This window comes from Buteo buteo, chromosome 28, assembly GCF_964188355.1.
Source record: "Buteo buteo chromosome 28, bButBut1.hap1.1, whole genome shotgun sequence".
NCBI classification, from domain to species: Eukaryota; Metazoa; Chordata; class Aves; order Accipitriformes; family Accipitridae; genus Buteo; species Buteo buteo.
In genome coordinates, this window is record NC_134198.1 from 589,903 (window position 1) to 609,577 (window position 19,675).

A 19,675-nucleotide genomic window follows, 5' to 3' on the forward strand; every position below is an offset into this window, starting at 1 on the left:
ACCCTGGAGTCATGCAGATTAAAGATAAATTGTGCTCACTCAATTTACATATGATTCCAAATGACAGCACGGGGGTTCAATAAGAACACAAAAAATACGTTTTGGCTTTCATGTGTAGAATTGGCAACAGATAATTTTTCATTAAAAAAAAAAAAAAAAAAAAGCCAGAAGCAGTATCACTGTAGGTTAATATAAAACTCACCAACAAACCAATTGAAGTTAAGCTAATATTTAGCTCTTGATTGTGAAGTCCAAAGCTTCCTGCAACTTCAACAACTATCTGTAGACAAGTACATGGCATTGTTGGAAGAAAGTCTGTCACAACCAACTGAAGACACTGGAATGCAGTCCGTATTAAGGACTCTCTTAAAAAAACAAAACAAGAACAAACACACACACACACTCATTTCAAATTTCTTCAAGAGCACAGGAATGTTTTGAATACAATATCTCGGGAGATAGCATTATTAAAAAAAAAGAAAATATTTAATGTTTTTGAGATGACTGCAACATTTTAAATGTTTCAACTAGAGGGTTTTTTGAGGTATAACATTAAGTTGAAGCTTCAAATTCTGATGAAGTATTTTAGTCCATGTTAACTAGCTAGTGAAGCTGAAGTTTAGACTCTCCAGTGGTCCTTAGCTAGTTTTATATAGTAAAATCCACTTCTCTGTTCTAGAGTTCTAAGACTTGTTAGTTCAAATGTGTTAGCTAAAACATTCTAAAAAAAGCCACAATAGACAAAACAAAGCTGAAGTTTGAGCATGATAATCTTCTGAAGAGTAAGGTGTTCTGAACAATTTCTTGTATCAGCAGCTACAAATTACTTGAAGTATGCCAAACAGGTGGGCAAAATGTATTTTTTTTTATTGGGGAAAATGCATGCTAACATAATGGTAGTCTTCAATACTGCATTATGTTGGACAAAATCTTTTCAAAATATCTGCCATTAAATTATCTTTAATAAATAATTTGCCTTCAGAATTAAATTCTGAATACAAACATAAAATAAAAATGTAGCATGGAAAAGGTTTGTGAGAAGGAACTTTCAGAAGCAGCAAGGTCATCTATAACTAAAACCTTAGTGAGAGACAAAATGAAGGAATCAAAAGGAGTGGTGGAGTGTACATAATACAAAATAGGGAAGCTGCATTTAAATTTGACTAGAGTTGGGTTTTCTTAAATGCTTAATGTTTAATGTACAAAAGAAAAAAATTCCAAAGGTTTGTAATATAGAAACTTAGTGACCTTCAGAATATATATCCCAGGAAAAAATTCAGAATACAGATATGTCGGTTACATATTTCAGAATCCTTAATAAAATAATAATTTTTTTAATTAATTCAAAATGAAAATCATAGGTGTGCCGTTTTCACTGTATCATAACAGCCAACATGATACAGAAGCCAGAGGAATGCACAAGAAACTTTACATGGACAATAATGGTGTAACTGATTCTCTAATATGATGCATACTGCAGAGAGACATTCATCCTACCACATAAGATCAAAGGATTTATTACAGCTATACTCATGGAGGAAATGCTCACACACTACTTTCCCCATAATCATTACACGATATAAAGTGAAACACACCCAAAACTGCTGCAGTTCCCTCTCCACTACAAAGTTCCAAAGGTCTGTGACCTCCAAGGACTCTAAGAGAGAAGAGAAGGAGGCAGGAAATCAAAGTATAGTTAACACTACTCATTTTGAAGAGCCGAGTTAATGGGACAGTAACCTCTCTTTCTAATCTTCAAATGGAAGGCCACTAGAACAAATTCAAAACAGTTCTTTTCCCAATTAATGTCCCACACTACTATGTGTTGGGACAAAGCTTTCAAAGTCCTTCATGCAAGTGGCAACAGCAATACAACTCTTCAAAATGTAAAACTGTCCTTAATGTTACAGGTGGCCACCAAAAATGTAAATATAAATGCAAGAAACTTAAGCTTAGTTCGAAAACTTAAGAACATATAGGGCTTCATCTATCATTAAAATAAACAGGGGCATCCCATTGAAAAATTCTTCAAAGACAGACTTCCTATTGTTTAGAAGGCCAGTACCGTACAATCAAGAAGTGACCGAAGTATCTATCACTGGCTCTCAAAATAGCATCTTCTGTATTTATAGCAGCTTGGCAATTAGTTCTCCTGGAAGGTAAATGGATTTCTGCCCTGGAATCCAGGATGTTCACTGACCAGAAGGAAGAGACTTGTGAAGAAAGTCTTACGGTCAATAAGTTTGTATTTAAAGTATGACAATAGTGCCCACATCTTGTGCTCACAGCTGTGAGACAAGAAATTCACTTGTTTCCCAAGGAAAAGGAGGCTTGCTTCATTTTTTTTTCCTAATGTAGTTGATATGATGCAGGCAAACAGTGCTATGTAGTTGAAGAAAAGTGGATTATTCTATATGCTTTGTAGGAGGAGACTAAGATATAACATGAGATCTTAGTAACATCTTGAGATATCCACCAGTGAGGTATGGGTTTGAGATGTAAAAGGAGCTGAAGGATGTCTTGAGGAGGAATCTGTGTTGGTTCTCATCCATCAGCAACTACAGTGAAAAGCAAAAGGCATGTAGGAACCACAGAACACACGGCACCAAGTGTGGAAACAGCAGGTACCAAAGAAAGCATGGGTACCAAAAAGAGGATGCTCACAACCAAGAATGCCAATATCCCTGAGAATTTTGGCGAGTACTACTGCCACAGCAAGCAATACTGGTACATGAGCAAAATCCTTCAAGCATTTGAAGGGTCTTTAGGTGGTCTTCATACAGCCAGAACACAGAAGCTAAGGTGGGGTGAAAGGAGAGATACGCAAAGGTGAATTCTTCTGATACCAGAGTTATTTGCTGACCTATCCTAGTGTGAGTCTTGGCTAGCACAAAAGAAGGAATAATATGGTCTAAGTGTGTGGGTATAGTCCTTGGTGCTTACAGTTCCAGGGCCAGATGCTCATTTCACTGCTCATTTCAAAAGAGCTCCTTGCAACTTCACCTCTCACTTTCCCTTGTGGGCAAGAGGACCAGTCCAGTCACATTCCCCCTCTGTTGGCAACAGAGTCAGCTGTGTTAGTCAGTCAAGGGACTGACACACAGCAAGTAAATAATCTTCCATCCTTGTGCTACCAGCAGCTGTTTAGGGAGGAAGGCTTCAAGAAAAAGAGAGCGTTCAGAAGATGACACACACTAGAGAATACCCAAAGATTTAAGAAGAAAAAGAAACAACAGAGGAACTGTGAGCAACAGCTAAGTCATATGGAATTATCTGCAAGCACCAGAGATGTGTACAGCAGATGGTTAAGATCAAATGAATTGGCATAAAGAGTACTCCCCAGTATATACTGCATGCTGACCACAGGAGAGGGCAGAGTGGAACAATATCGTGGTCTTCTGAAATATTAATTCAGTAAAATAAAAGTGTGCTACAGGAAAAATTAAAAACTGTATTTTTGTTGAGTAAAATTGTTCATAAGCTAAAAATGACTATGAAAATTAAGGCTATTATCAAAGTGGTTATTAATGTAAGAAAATAAAAGCAGAATTCTTTCTGCTGTTCTTACTTTACATGATTTTAAAATTTTATTTCTACCACTTACCCCTGATCACTTCGGATTGCACCCATGACTCCAAGCACCAACGGCCAACCAGGTCCTAAGCTGTCACCCTGACTTTGCAAAATCTGGAGTACACACTCCAACTGCTTGATCCTGATATCAGGATGACTAATGTTTGACAGTTCTTTTAGTGGATTCAATAAAAGCAACTGCAGTCTCTAAAAGTAAACAATAAAGCATATTAAAGATGCTAAAACTTAACTGATCCTTAATTGTTTTTATGTATGCTAAGTGAAAACATACAGTACCAATTGAAGATTCATTAAATTAATTCAGTAACTCATCCATTAAATGCTCAAATTCAGTGTCAGACTGGCTTTTCCAAAAAACTGTTTATAAAGGATCTCAGCAGGAAATCTACATTTTTTTCTTCCTTCTCCCCTTCCCTCCCTACCCCCACCATTCTCCAGGTCCCTCAGGAAGTAGCTACAGTGTGCTGTCGCAGTTGCATAAAAACCATTGTGCAACTTTACGCTCACCCAGCAGGGCGAGACTCAAGCTTCCAACTAAAGAGACCTTGAAAAAACTATCCATTGAACCTCAGTAAATATATTTGAATGTTTTATTAACAATGGACTGAACAGCTGTGACTTAGAAGGTTAGGCAATTTATTTTTTACCTGCCACCACATCACATATATACTTCTAAACATTCTGGAATTGTTTTGCACTCATGAGGGTGACCCATAATTTGTTCTAACAGACATAATACGCAAGCATCTTTGTTATGCATTTGAAAAAGGAAGGAGGGTAGTTCATTAGAATGCATGAGGTGATTCTCAATAGTTACATCTGAATGTTACAGCTGTAGCCTTTATAAACTCAACAGTAAAGTTGCTTTATGAATGCTTCCTATTCATTGAACTGTAGAAAACCTCCTCTAGGGAAGATTTTGATTTCATGTTCGTTTTAAGTTCCAGAAAAGGAGGACAGCAGCTGCTCTTAAACTTACTTTACCTGATTTTGAGATAATGGAGGATCATGGCTGAATGTCAGTCCTGCTTTAATGAGAGAAGTTAAAGCTTCTGCTCCCCATTCTCTCATTCTGGAGTTTGGATGCTGACAGACCTGAAAACACAGCAATGTTTTGTTTAAAGTCACTTTTATTTAACCAAGACTTGAATATATGCAAAATATAAAAAATGGATATATTCATTATATTAGAATTAACATGCAATATTATAAATTTTTTTACAACGATACAATAAATCTCTAGATGATAAAATTAGGTTTAATAGTAAAAAATTCTTATCTTTCAGACAGACATACCTTCTGGATAAGGAAGCAATATGAAGCAGTGAAAGACACAGAAGGAAACATAATGAAAACCACAGCAGTTCAAGCCAACACATTTTCCAAAATGAATATACTAACTACTAATTCAGATAATGATTGATTAAAAAGCACCAAACAACTCTTCAATGAATGCCTGAAACTCTCACGTTTAACTCAGCCTTAAGCTACTATAAAATTCAAAGTTTCACCTTTCATGCACTGCTTAACATAATCAAGTGAGGAAGCATGACAGTGTCCAACACAGAAAGTGTCTGCTCTTCTACATTCTCAAATACAGAAAGTAACTACATAGTGAATGTAAAATAAGCCTTACACTCCACTATTTCAAAAACTTGACAAAACAATCGCATACACTATTTCAAGCTTAGGTTTCAAATGCATGTCTTCATTTCTCTTTGTATTCCTAATTAACTAAACCTAATAGTTTTGCCAATTACTTTTTTCAGGACAGAAAAATTAAAAACATTGTGCACATCCATTGCATAGATACCTAGTATGAACTGTACTCCCATACCTGATCCATTACTGTCAAACAAATAAGGTAAGTCTACAGTCTCATTGACCTCTACATAATTATTTCCACCCACCCTTCCAGCCCTAGATCAGGCGGTGTGAGAAACCAGAATCAAATTCCAAGGCAGGATCATAAGAACGGCTGATACTTTTAGTTGGTGGACCATTCCCTTAGCCACTAGCCAAACTGAAAAGGAGGACAATGCAGTAGAGCTAGCTTCATGTTAAAAAATGCAGACAAGAAATAGCTACTCTCCTGTATTACTTATATTTTCGTTATCTTATATAAAAGAAGAGGGAATTTGAATTACTTCATGATGCTCTGAATCTGACCAGATAATCAGTTCCAGAGACAGGGAATGAATTCTTCCCTCAGGTTGTGTTTAATTGAATTTGCAGATGGTGTTTTCTCCTTCCTTATTCTACCTCGACGACTTAGGTTTAAAAGGAAATAAAGCAGTACTTGAAAAGAAATTGAAATAGACTGTGTAATTCCTACAAAGCAGTGACAAATACCCACAACAGATAACAGGCTGAAACAGACTGCTTACTAGATGAAAACAGAGTCTCAAGATGTGGATGGTGAACCTTATTGTCTGGGAGGGCAAAAAAAGACAAGAGAAAGAGATGCCTGTGCTTTAAGTGTTTAAACCCCTAACTATCCAAATTTCTTCTCCCAGATAAAAGATTATGTGCAGATGATCTCCATAAATAAGGTTAGAGATGTCCAATCCTTAACACTTTGAGATAATGCACTGGTTCTAAGGAAGTGTCTGATAGCTTTTCTTCCTCATTTTCCAGAAAGTTTCTCCTTTACCCACTTAAATCAAGCCCTGTTCTTGCATTTCACTCTTCTACATATCTGTATAGAGAATTAAAACTTTAGAATTACATTCCATCACCTGTTTTTAGTTTCAAATTCAAAATTTAAGATTTTTTTTTCCCTTGCTGAAGCATATTTTTCATGTTGAAGTTACAATACTTAAGAAATTGATATAGGACTATGACATCTATTTTTCTATTTGCACAGCATTCTCTTAAATAGACTATTCAAAAAGTTGGCTTAAACATTTTTCAAAACGAACAAACCCTTTGTTAGTAAATCTAATGGCTTCAATCTGTCTGGTAAGGACACAAAAAGATATCTTAAACTCTTCCTAGATATTTGTACTATGTGAATCCAAAGTGAAACTTGTTTGTGTTACCTTAATTATAACACATATATGAAGTATAATAAATTGATCATTTTAAACATTGCCGTATTTAAAATGTATAAAGACTCACAGCACCGGAAAGACAAAGTCAAGAAAAGATATTAAAATATTGGAATTTAAATATATAAATTCATTTTAAAATCCAAATTGTGATGCTTTCAAGTTGCAAAAACAAAGTGCATAAACCAAAACACGTAAATACAATTTAGACTTTTTTTAAATTACACTTTAAAAATGCATTTCCACAAGATCTTTATTAATACAAACTAAGTTCTAGTACTACTGATAAAAGCAGTTAGTTACCTCCAGAAGATGACCCGTCAGAGGTCTCCAAAGAATCTCAATCCTGTGCATGTTAACTAGTCCTGTTTCCAGTAATTTCGCAACAGCAAAAAGCGATGGTTCCTTAATAAAATGGAATTTGAACACATGACTTTGAGGTAACTCAGATAACGTCAGAGCCTTTCACTTCATTATAATTTATAATTTAAGGTACAACTGATCTCAGTGAAGTACTGTGTTTTGTAGGCTGTGAACGCTGTCAAAACAGCTTAGGAAGCATGGCTGGGAAGTTTCCACAGCATCTGCAGTACTTCATGAGAAGCCACAAGGGGGTAGCAACGGCATACCGTGAAGAATACTTCTTTCGTAATTTTTCATACAGTTTTCTCCAAGTTTGAAATTAACCAGAGCATTGATATTCCTTTAAAAACTCTCATTTCTACATAGTCCTCCCTCCAAACAGTTTTATAACATACTTTACTAGCAAAATAGCCTTTTTCCCCATCACAACTTTTAAAGTTAAAATTATGTATCAATAAACAATATAGAGTATTTCATTTAAGAATCCCCTTATGCTTTATCTTCCATTGGCTTCATAAATGCCCTGCAGGAATATTATAAATTTCCCATTCATCAAATACATATGCAAATATCTGCGATAAGCTTATTTTTTTAAAAAATTTTTTTTAAATCAAGAAATAGTCAAAACGACTGTTGTGCTGGAATTATTCTCTGTTCCCATTTCTGCTGATTTTTTAATTCTCATTTGCAACTGATTTTAAACACAAACTTTGCTTATCTTAACTCATTCTCTGTTGTTATAATTGTCAAATATGAAGATGACAGAAAATATGCTTTATCTCTAGTGTAACAGATCAAGGAAAAACTCTCAGAAACTCTCCTGTGGGATTAGATTATGGCTAGGAGAATACATACTCAATTTTATTCAATCATGGGGTCTTTAACCTTTCTGGGCTAAAGGTTGTTTACTGAGGCTGACAGGAATACTATAATTTTTCCAAGTAAATATGAATGATCAGGGTTTTTTTAATGTCTAAATTGTCAGGCTTTTTCTGAAGTATTTAATAAAAGAAAAATGAAATGAAAATGAGCACCTCGCAGAACATACTGTGCTATTCAGAATCCCTAACCTCTGAAATTAAACAGGCTTTTAAAAGTTTTATCCACCCACAATCTGATTAATAGAAACACATGACATTCCTTAGTTAACAAAACACTTAGCAGGAACATAATGAGAATGTTCAGAGAATTCAGTAACCGTATGAACCATTATAAACAAGACATTCTCTGGTTCATAATTTATCTCTTACTCTAGAGTATCAAATGTATTACTGTCTTAACATTAGAAATAGTTAACTTAAAGGATAAATGTACAAGTCTTCTGCCTGTTTCACAAAAACATCTAAAAAGGAAATAAAGAACTCTTATTATACCTTATTGTTTCCATAGGCCATATCCATGGCTTCCAGAGACAAGGAGCAAAGGGCATTTATTAAGTGATGTAAAGACACATCGTCAAGGTACCTGAAAAAGTAACAGCTATCAAAACACTGCCTAGTTTGATATACATGCATTATTTTAATTACAAGATAAGGTTTCTTACTGTGAGCTTTCAAAAAGCCTTGAAAGTATGTTGGATATAACTGGCAGATCAGTCATAACTGCTGTAGTCAGAACCTGGAAAAAGAGACAGAAACGCGTCTTACAGATTGCAATAGAAAATACTGCATAATCATTAACTGTAAAATGAATAATCATGCTTACTGTGCTGGGCCCTTCTACAGCTCTCCCAGGTTTTAATGCACCCCCAACACCAGGCTTCAGTCCCAGAATCCACACAAGATGCTGAAATACAAAAAGACCATTTTCAGCAGAAAAGCCTTTTCAGGCAGAGGGGAAACTAACATTGTGCTCGACCTATCTGGCAGCCTTCCAGCCAAGCAGAATTCAAGGGAAATGCTACAGTACTTACTCAAGGCAATTCAAAGTACACCATGAGTAGAAGCAAAGCTTCTTCTATTGCTCACATAAAAAAACCCTCAAAACCAAATTATGGCAAAAAAGCAAGGCATAAATATTTCTTATTATACCTGAAGAGTAGCCAGGACAAGTTGCCACGACGTACCAAGAACGGCTCCGTGGCAGTGAGCTAAGTTGAGTAATGTCCTCATACACTGGATATTTTTTGAAGTCAACTAAAGAAAAAAAACAAAAACAAAACCCAAAACAAACGACCACACAATTTTTATTATTCTACAACAATAGTGTTTCTAGGAAACCTGCAATTTTTTACTAAATAGCTTAAATATTAAATTTGCTTTGCACTGGTGCAATGTATCTTTTTTTAAAGAAGTAGTTCAGTATCTCTCCTTCTTATCTCAGTCTTATCTTGCTGGGGTTGAATATGATTTGATCACTGCCCTCTCCTCCCAGCTTCCCATTACTGTCAAAGACACAAGTTCAAGTACTCCAGTTTTAAGTGCATCTTCTCCACAAAATCAGTCTATCTTAAAAAAACCAAATAAGTGAACCTTCACAAACAGGCGCATAACAGAGCTGAGCCCTAGGGTTTTCAAACGGAATGGATGGGAGCTGCTGAGCTAAGAGGCAGACAACAAGAGTAAGTCTTCTTTACAGTTGGAGAACTTTGCTGTCCAGGGCTGTTCCAAACTAAAAGCGTAGAATAATATTTCTGATAACCATTATTTGTAAGAATGCTGTTTATCTGTTGTTTATTTTTGAGACACATTGAGATGCAGAAAGAAGCAGTTAAGCAGGATGAGATGACTTACAAGTTGTACTTACCATTACTGTTCCCTGTGGCTGAAGAGCTAAGGGTTGCCCTACTGCTACAACTTGCTGATGAGATTCACTTGAGGGACTGATCATTTGAACATTCTGTCCCTGAATGGAATATGCTAGAGGAAAATTGAAAATAAAAGAATCTGAATTTAAAATCCAGTACTTACTTGTAGTAACAAACACTTCCCGGCAAACACACTCCAGAGAATTTTTTCACAGTATTAGCTTTAAGGTAGCTCACTTTGAGACCTTTAGTTGTATTTAGATTATTATGTCATTGCCTTACGGAGTTAAAGGAGCCAGTAATTACTTCTTCTCACTAACTATTAGATATTTCTTGCAATACATTAATACATTTTATGTTGAGACTGAACTATTTGCACTAAGATACAAGCATTAGACTATGCCTCAACTCAGGTATCTGTGACAATTGTGTGTAAATGGTATCACTGTGTGCTACCATTGTACTAGCGCACTCAGAAAATGAAGATGTCATAAATGCTATGTCATGATATTTTTGCAATACAGGACTTCAGTACCCCCATTTTATAACTCACCTGTAAAATGAAGAGTAACTTATATAAAATAACTTAAGTTCACCACTTCATTTTCATAGAGATTAATGTAGCTCAGTCACGTATACCGCTTCACAGACTTACGATCTAGTAATGCACTTAGCTTGTGGGCTGGAGTAAAGGCGCTGGTCCTTGTTCCCAGACTAAGGTATTTTTGTTTTAAATTAAGAGGTCTAATGTTAGGCCCATCTGCATATTCTCCAGGTAGTTGCATTTCTCAGTACATAGTAATTAATTTTCAAAATTAGAAACAGAGTACATCTGCAACTGGCATATCCCATGAATTACAACATTCTCTCAAGATGTGGGAAGCATCAATTCAACCTCTTGTAAGCTGAACAGAGCCTAGAACTTAAGACCTTCCATTTACATAGTAAGTACTACCATCACTAGACAATTGTAGGAAAGACTGTAGTACACCACAAATGCAGGATGTTCTAGCCAACTCTTAATTAACTGAGTTGCCCAGAGATGTTTTCAGAATTTGCATGCCTTAATGACATCCTAACAGATCTTTTAGGATGATAGACAGATCTCTGTAGAATATGAACTTCTGATATATGCTAAGCATTCAGGAAGTTTTAGGTTGACTAGAATGATACCCAGCAGATGCTGCAAGACTAATCAGTTCTGGAAAGCAGGCGGTCTAGATCCTGTCTGAGGATTCTAACAATTTAGTATATCCAAATACTACAGTTGCCTATCTTCGCAATCACATCCTGAAAAAATTTGGGTTTAGAGGACAATACATGGAAACACAATTAAGGAAAACCTATACTTACATTTGCTGGACAGAGCTGCAGTTGTGTTATTTAATACAGTAAGGGCATAGTGAGGAGGCAAGGATCCTTTGCAAATGGCAGTGATAAAGGCATCTCTTGATGTTACAAGACCCAGTCTTCCACAAAGCGCAGCCATGGTCAATTCTGCTTTTAGAATATTTTCAGTGGCAGCTTCATCAGTACTGAAAGAGGTCACATTATTTAGTAAGAATTAATCCATGGCACAGAAGCAGGCAGTTAAACAAAACTGAAAGCAGTGAGAACGTACACTTTAAACCTGTCAACACTATAAATACTGAAGAGCAAGCATAACCAATCAACAAAATTCTTCAGAACCATTTCCTATAAAACTGGTCTTTAGTTTTGACTGACTTGGCAAAGGAGACTATGAGGAGGTATTTAACACTAATTTCAGAAAATGGTGTTTGATAACAAAAGACTGTTTGAAGGAGACAATTAAGTTACCAAAGTTATTACCTAGTAAACAGCTTTTCCACTTCCAAGACTGCATAGTACTAACAAGTACTAAGACATTATTTAGTCTCTTATCAACAGTAATCAGGACATAGGTAGAATTACTTCAATGTATTGAAACATTCACTCAAAGTAAAAAGGAGTAAAAATAACGTAAATAGTTTAAATGCAAGCTTTTGAAAATGTTAATTAATTGTTCTGCATTGAAATACATTAACGGTTGATGATAGGCTTCTGGAGACTTCTGTGTCGCTTACTCTTAACAGATCCTCACTCAGTCTAGCCATCACTAACCCACAAACCTGTCTGCTCTGTTGCCATGAGAAGTGCGCTCTCATAAAACCATCAACTTGACTGGTATCAAGTCAGTTCAACATATAGCTGGGAATGTCATCATTGGAAAAATCAAGAGAAATGAAAGACCAAATACCTTGCATCAAGTAGGAGGGATAAAGCAGCCAGAAGACCACACCAACAAGCATTCACCATTTCTTCCCATACAGCTCTGCTAACTTGAAAGAAATACATATACTTCTTTATAGCAGAAACACAGTATTTTTCTCAATAACTTTCAATTAAATCACAAACAAAATGCTTCCTACGGCACCTTTTAAAGTGCATTTTTATATGCATGTTTACACAGACACATATGTGTGTATATACAAACACACTCACACTAGTACCATTTAAGGAGCTGCATTTAAAGTAACACTGCTAAAGTAAAAATGTCACCAAGGCAATGCTTACTCTAAATTACACCAGCATCACCCGCCACACACAAAAAAAACCCCAAACCTTAGAGGTATACATAACTATTTTTAATCTCTGTCTGTAAAAATAAACATTCAGAAGTGTATAAATGTGGGACAAGAAACTCACTGAAATTTTACAGCAAAGGAAAAATACTCTCCCCTGGTATTTATAATTCTCCATATTTTTTCATTTCTTTAATAGGAAAAAAAATACAGGTCCAACAGACCTATGACCTGCCCCGAGCCCGGGCTGAGCCGGTGCTGCCTGCAGCACCACGGAGAGCTCCACAGCGCTGAGCCCGCGGGCAGCGCTCGGGACAAACCCGGTCTGTCTGTCCGTCCGTCCTGCTGCACCGGCGGGGCCGCGGTACCGACCGCTGCGCTACGGTCTCTGCTTCCTAGGACACAGGCCGAAACCACTCCGGAGAGCCAAGTCTTTCTGTACGTACATGTACAGACTCCTCACATGGTGCACAAAACACAAGCCTCAGATCCTACTAGTTCTGCTTTTCAAGAAGTTCTTCCCTAAATACTTCAATCTTGTTTAAAATCTCTCCATTAAAATGATCATCTTTTTATCTTGTTACTAGAAATACATTTTTCTTTTAACGTGGTCATAACTGCCAAATTTCTCTCCGTCAGGTTGTCCCTTGCGACCTTGGATCTCAGCGTTAAGCAGAATTAAGGACACAGAAAAGCAGAATAGTAGTTCTGGAGAACAGAATGCCTGTTCTCTCTCCCTCACATCCCATGCACATACACGTAAAACAGCATTAATAGACCACAAGGAGTCTATGGCCAAGGTGCTATAAGGACCAAGGACAGAAGCAGTACTTAAGTCAAGTATTTATTTTTTTTTTTAGAGACTACTGCTGTCCCCTTACACAAAAAAAAAACCAAAAAACAAACCCACAAAATACCACACCAACCCCCCTCCAACCAAAACCCACTTCATTAAAAGTTTTAATATATGATTTAGAAACAATAAATTGAAGCAACAAAGCATGAACTATTTTAATCCTGCTTTATGTAAAACTGCTGTATTTTATGTAGTGTTTGCATTTTCAAATACCTAGTTCTTTCTCTGTTTGGTCAGATACAGACTGCAAGTCTTGCTGCTCTGAAGACTGTGCTGGTAATGAAGTTGTCTCTGTTGTGCTTTGACTGACTGTTTCTGCCTCTCCCAACTCTCCTTCAATCATGGTAGTGATACCACGGACAAGATCCAGTAAACAGTGAAATGCCACTGACATGGCATAGCCTTCAGGAATCGTAGGTGGCTCTACTTTGTCCAGCATTTCCAAACTAAAAAAATGAAAGCATGACAAGCATGCAATAGTACCACTGTGATTAAAAACAGTAACAAAGAACAAGATTCCAAATGAATGTTAAGTACAAACAGGCCCCAAACACCATCCTTCAAGATTTATAGCAACTCAAGAAAAAAAATTCCTTGATTAATCAAGTCATTAAGTAAAAGAGTAAATGAGTCACTATATAAAATAGTAAATGAAAGGGTACAAACCCTGAGCACTGTATTTAGATCTGCAAATAAATATTTTAAAAAATTAACACATGTAAGCAAGCATCACTGAATGAATTATTCTACTTATATTATTATTTTACTTCAAGCCACTGCAACAGAACCTATTCAGAACACAAGGACATAGGAACAACAGAGGGAATAGGTCAGGAAGTCATGACACTGTGACCATAGTTATAACAAATTGAGAACAATCAGATGTTCCATTATTATCTTTGAGTCCATATGACCAGAAAAGCCTGTCATAGCTAGATAATATATGACCAAATATTCATCACCTACATGCATAGGTAAACAATGGAAGATATTTGTACAAAGAATAAATGTCTACATGATTCACTGCTGAAAACCATTCAATTAAAACATCACTATGCTGGAACTGCAGCCTCATTGCCGCTTTTCTTCATATTTTACTTTAAATGTACATAAAGCACTGCTGAGTTACAAATCCAGCAGGAAATAGATTGTAGCTGCCACAGCAGCAGCAACTACACAAGGAGAGACAGTCTGTTACAAAAACTACCTGCTACCCCAACAACCACTATTTCATCATTTGCTCTGCAAACTTCTCTTTAAAAGGGCCAAGCATTCCAGCTACTATATACCAAAGACACTTTTGTACTGTAGTGTCACCACTCTTTTCTGCACAAAGGAGTTTCCTTCTCCCAAACACGTAACACTTCAGTTATTACCTCTAATTTCCTGAAGATGGCTGCCTTGGATATCTGGGGGCATAGGCAGTATAGGGAAATCAAATGGTCAACATTTCACCCTCTGTCTACAAGTAAGTGTGTACATATCTATGGCTCTGTTAAAATTATTAATGGGTTTTATAGTTACAATGTACCTGTGAGGTAGAGGTCATGTACTCTCACTTTCAAAGACTGCGAAGCAAACTGCTGAATAAATGGAGCGAGTTGTTACAGTTACATGGGAATGGCCATGAAAAATTTTGAATAAACTTTGTCTATTCCTCTAAAAAAATACTTACTTCCTCATGTAAAGAGGAAGACAAGGCATAGTGGTCTGGGAAGAGACAGGCCCACACTGGCAAAAAGACTCTGCTAGCTCTGTTCACAATTCTTATCTTCAGTTAAATCGTTGTGTAGAAGTACAAGATGTGGCCATTGTCTGAAAATCTAATGGCAGCAGTTAAGAGAGAATCCGTACTAGGATGTGACCCAAATCTACAGTTGCAGTTAGTCATCTCCTTACATGCAAGGACGACAAACGTACAAGATAGGAGAAAAACCGCTGACATGACATGCTAGCAACAATTCTGCAATCTTACACAAAAGAAAAAAAGAATGCAAAAATTACTCAGAGGGAATCATGGAGTTACTAAGGGATCCAAAGGTAAAGACACAAGCAAGTTCAGTGCAGCACAGGAGACTGATGGTGACTGCAATGTCCTTGAGCCAGTTAAGAATATAAAGTAAGAGAAAAGAAAAGGAAGAAGAGCAGGAGATGTTATTAGCTGGCCAAAGCATGACCTAGCTTTCATCCACTTTTGTTAAAAATTTGCATTTCCTGAGAACAGTCAGGTAATCTAAAATAACATTCGTGGCCACTGCTGGAACAAAAAGCCAAGTCAACACATAACAAGTTAAACTATTGAAATCTGAGGATGAATTTGTCCTTCTGAGTCTCAAAGGCAGAAAAAGGAGTTTCTACCTTAAAAAAAGTATTGAGATCCAGGCTATTTGCTGATTTCACTGAGTATTATTTGTATGCCAAAATTTCATGGGCTGTACAAGTAACTTTCAATTTGGAAGAGATTGACCTTCAATGGTCATGAAAAAAATTCCACTATTTCGAAAGTAATGTAGTATTCACAGCTCTAAACTGAGAGCACCATCTCCATTATACAAAGTCATGACAAAGTAATTGGTCACTCTAAGAAGCATTCACAGTCTAACCTTCATATATAGGTCAATATACTGTTTGGAATAACAACGTGGCCAATATCTACCACAATATCCCATTCAATAAAAACTGTAAATACAGTAAAGCTGGTGTAAGAAAGCTATTTTTCACTCCCACTGCTGCCCCATTTGCTTAATGCCCCTAATATTTGCCATTACACAACCCAGCAAAAGATATTCTAATATTGTTATATACTGTAGTGAGGCCTAAAAGTGAAGAGTTAATACAGCAACAGTATGATAGAAAAAAAAATCCAACAGATGCTAAAGCCATAGGGGACATTTGGATCAGAATCCAGAGCATTCATACAAAATAGCAAAAAATCAGAACACCTCATGGCACCAACAAAAAGAAAATCCATAATACACTTCAGTGCCAGAGAAATCAAGACCTCAATATTCACTAATTAAAAAATCCTTAAACCATCAAGTTGGACATTAAAACATTTCTTATATACATTTTCAAAAAGATAGAGGTACTTACTAGGTAGCTTTAGCACTGCCTTGTACTGTTACATTCAGGATAGGTATCCAAGTGCCTCTGTACTCAAAAGCAGGTAATACAGTTGCACCTCCTCCCATTCCAAGCACTCCCGGGTTAGTCTGTGCTGAGCCAGTATTCCCCGATGCATTGCCTCCTGTTCCAAAAAACAAAGTGATAAAATTAACCAATCTATTTTTAGTGATCAGCAAACATCCTTTTTCTATATTTAATTTTTAAGTTGAGATACACGGATTAATATGAGATGCCCTGCTCAATAACAAAAACCAACAACAACACAATTTTTGAGCTCCCTCTGCTGTCTAAAACACGATCTCATGTGCAAAGCAATCGGTTCAAGAAGCACAGTTGATTGATGCCAACTGCCTTATTTTCAGCCAGAATAAAACGTTTCTGTGAAAGGTACAGCAGCATTCATAAGATTCTGTGAACAAACTAAACTTACGTGGTCTCAATAAAACAATATTATTTTAGTGAAGAGTCTGACAGATATTTAAAAGTTAAGGATTATTTGAATAGTTGCATCTAAAACTCAGTAGTAGGAAAGAGAGGTTAGTCATTCCAAGGAAAGAGATCAACACAAACTTTAAAGATTTCAGAAATGTAAAAGTTCTCAAAGAGAACTGCAACGTTTGAATCTGTTCCATGCCAAGGTAGAAGAAAACAAACCACACCAGGGAAGAGCTGACAACCTGCCAACCAACAGCTAGGAGGAAACAAACATTGGTTCCAATTCAAGAAGCCAAAAAAAGCAAATAAAAGGACAAGGAATTCTGTATATATAAGACTTGCTACATATAGAAGGAGGTCTATACTTACTAGGAGTAAGTACCACAAGTTCAGACTCTCTCTGTACAGACAATGGGGAAAGAAGGGCAGAGTTGCCAAGAAGGCGACTCACAGCATGTAATACATCAGTTTAACAACTGCCATTTTCATATGCTCGCTTTTAACGTGTAGGGAGATTAAACTACTAATTTAGGCAATATGAATACACACAGAAGCCTGTGTATACAGTTTAACACAGTAAAGCTTAATAGACTGAAACAACAAAACCATACTGCTAAACAGAAATGGTTAACCAAACACTGCCACTAACACAAACACAGTTATACCGGTGTCATTTTCTGTGATACCACTGAGCAGACACATATAACTATTTTTATATCAACATAACTCCTTAAAGTGGTAAAAAAGCTTACATTACACCAGTGTAATAAAAGTGACACAAAACTTAGGTAGATGCAGCATTCAACTTCTATGAAACAGCTACCTTGTTGCAAAACTGAGGCTCAAAAGCCAACTACAGGTGTACAAGACAGCCTGCTACAACAGGACTATCGTTATAATCAGAAGACTCAGTTTGAAAGTTAGGTTGCATTGACCTGCTTTTTGCATGTTAGACATGGCCATAGGAGGAAAAGAGGCAGAAAGACAAATGCATGAGAAAGAGACATGAGAAATACTCAGGCAGAAAGAAGCAGTGAAAATGTAAAGGAGAAAACAAACTGGAACAATAAGCCAGAGAAATAGCAACAGCACTAAGGGTATGACCCTACTGCAGTGCTGTTTCAAACGAAGGCAAAATTTAAGTTTACAGGAGAATGAGTATTTTAGAATGGCTTCTTATATGTGCATGTTACACGATAAAAAGCGCTCTCCTGATTTACCTTAAGTGGATTAAACTAACCCAGAAATAATACTGACAGAAATGTTCTATCAGCTTCCATACAGCCAACTATTGAACAACCGCTACTGACACAAATCTTTTCACATTATCAATGCTAACACCAACCTGGAATTCAGACTTCATGATTGAACCCTGGAAGGTGTGAGTCTAAACCCAGACTTTTTAATGTTTATTAGTAGATATGATTGATAATAATTATACTTTATCTGTTTATTATCTCTTTTAAGAGGGCATGTCAAAAGACACCCTTAGAAATTGTTTTTATTTTGTTTGTTGCTGAGGTCTCTGCTTCCAGAACTATGGGAAGAAGCAGAGAGCCTTAACTCGGACCATTTCTTCTTCTAGAAATAAAGATATACCTAGTGAAATGCCAAAACCCTGGCTGCAAGAAAAGACAATCAAGTTTAGTTTCAGTAACTGACTGTTTTCAGCTTACAGGAAAAGCAAAGATCATCTGTAAAACAGATCTTTCTTTCTACCTCTTGGCTTCATCAGTCCAGTTTTGCCCCTGAACATACAGAAGAATTAGCTATTGCCTCCCAGGAGGAAGCAAACACATGCTGTCTTACTACTTCACTTGCACGCTGCCATAAATGACATCCCCGCACAAGGAGACAGAAATCAAATTTGTTATAGTCAGAAATTGGAAAGAATTACCCCAGAATTTCCCTCAGAAGAGTAGTGAACCAAGGAGCTTGGTTGCTGTAGAAGCAGATACAAATGCAGCAGCACTGCTCTGCTGACTGTGGGCTACATCTTCCCCACAACACAGGTAGATAAAATCACCTGTTGTACCAGACCTGAAAACACTAGTTTTTCCTCAAGCTAGCTTTTCATCTCAATGAACACCTCAATGAACAATGAGCATGAAAGTACAGAACTGTACCAAGCCAAATGTATATACTGAATCAAATCAGAATTTATTATTACAAGAAAATGCTGGAAAATTAAAATGATAGCAAGGACAAAGCTTTACCAGTTTGGTTTGGCATCACTGATGTGTTCCCTGTGCTTGGCACAAGAAATAGTGACTGGATGAAGGACCCCAGTGCATTCACAATATCACGGAAAACTTTTGTGGAATGTTGCTTCATATCATACGATTGACAAAAGGACCTGGAAAGTATTTTATAAAATACAGTAAGTATTTGACAAATTAGGTACTAAAAGCATATTTTCCAGCAACTTCCCACCCCCCTCCAATCTGTAGACTAAAAGCACATTTTAACTGCAAGTATTTAGGTAAATAATAATATTTAGTTTTAGGTAAATGCTCCTTTGACACTGGTAAGACCAAGAGAGTTTGGAATACTCAAATAACTGTAATTCTGCCCTTCCTGGATAATAAGCATTGCCTAGTGCTTTATAAAAAAATTATCTTGAAGAGTTTATTGCATTTAAGTTTCTAAATATTTACAGTGTTTTAAGAAGCATTTTCCACTGAGAAAAAAAAAGAAAAATTCTTAAATTTTATGCAGAAGGGAAACTTAATATATTTAATACCTTAATAGCTGAGGCTGCACACAAAGCCTATGAATAGATTCTACCGCAACAGCTCTTAGCCACTGTGGTTTGTCTGCATCCAGAAACTTAACCAGCAATGACAGGAAGATTTCACATTCTGTTACCTAAAAGATACAGTTTATAGCTATTAAATCAAAAGAAAAAGGCTCCTACAAAGTA

The 19,675-nt window shown here is 36.5% G+C and overlaps 1 protein-coding gene across 16 annotated transcripts in view; it reads right to left on the reverse strand.

Annotated features, from left to right (window-relative positions):
* The window catches only part of MON2 (MON2 homolog, regulator of endosome-to-Golgi trafficking), a 93,607-nt gene that overhangs the window by 40,859 nt on the left and 33,073 nt on the right, over positions 1-19,675 (reverse strand). For 12 of the 16 annotated variants that reach the window (XR_012654612.1, XR_012654613.1, XM_075059034.1 and 9 more), the window contains exons 9-23: positions 19,496-19,620; positions 18,969-19,108; positions 16,285-16,438; positions 13,405-13,676; positions 12,011-12,092; positions 11,107-11,288; positions 9,753-9,865; positions 9,038-9,142; positions 8,712-8,792; positions 8,551-8,624; positions 8,381-8,471; positions 6,948-7,049; positions 4,579-4,689; positions 3,605-3,780; positions 203-365 (exon numbers count right to left, since the gene is read on the reverse strand). Coding sequence is in view for 14 of the 16 variants with exons in the window: in XM_075059034.1 (XP_074915135.1) it covers positions 203-365; positions 3,605-3,780; positions 4,579-4,689; positions 6,948-7,049; positions 8,381-8,471; positions 8,551-8,624; positions 8,712-8,792; positions 9,038-9,142; positions 9,753-9,865; positions 11,107-11,288; positions 12,011-12,092; positions 13,405-13,676; positions 16,285-16,438; positions 18,969-19,108; positions 19,496-19,620 (1,971 nt within the window). In the remaining 2 variants the exon portion in view is untranslated. The remainder of the gene's footprint in view (positions 1-202; positions 366-3,604; positions 3,781-4,578; positions 4,690-6,947; positions 7,050-8,380; positions 8,472-8,550; positions 8,625-8,711; positions 8,793-9,037; positions 9,143-9,752; positions 9,866-11,106; positions 11,289-12,010; positions 12,093-13,404; positions 13,677-16,284; positions 16,439-18,968; positions 19,109-19,495; positions 19,621-19,675) is intronic. The other 4 variants (XM_075059039.1, XM_075059028.1, XM_075059037.1 and 1 more) reach the window with 1 other exon arrangement.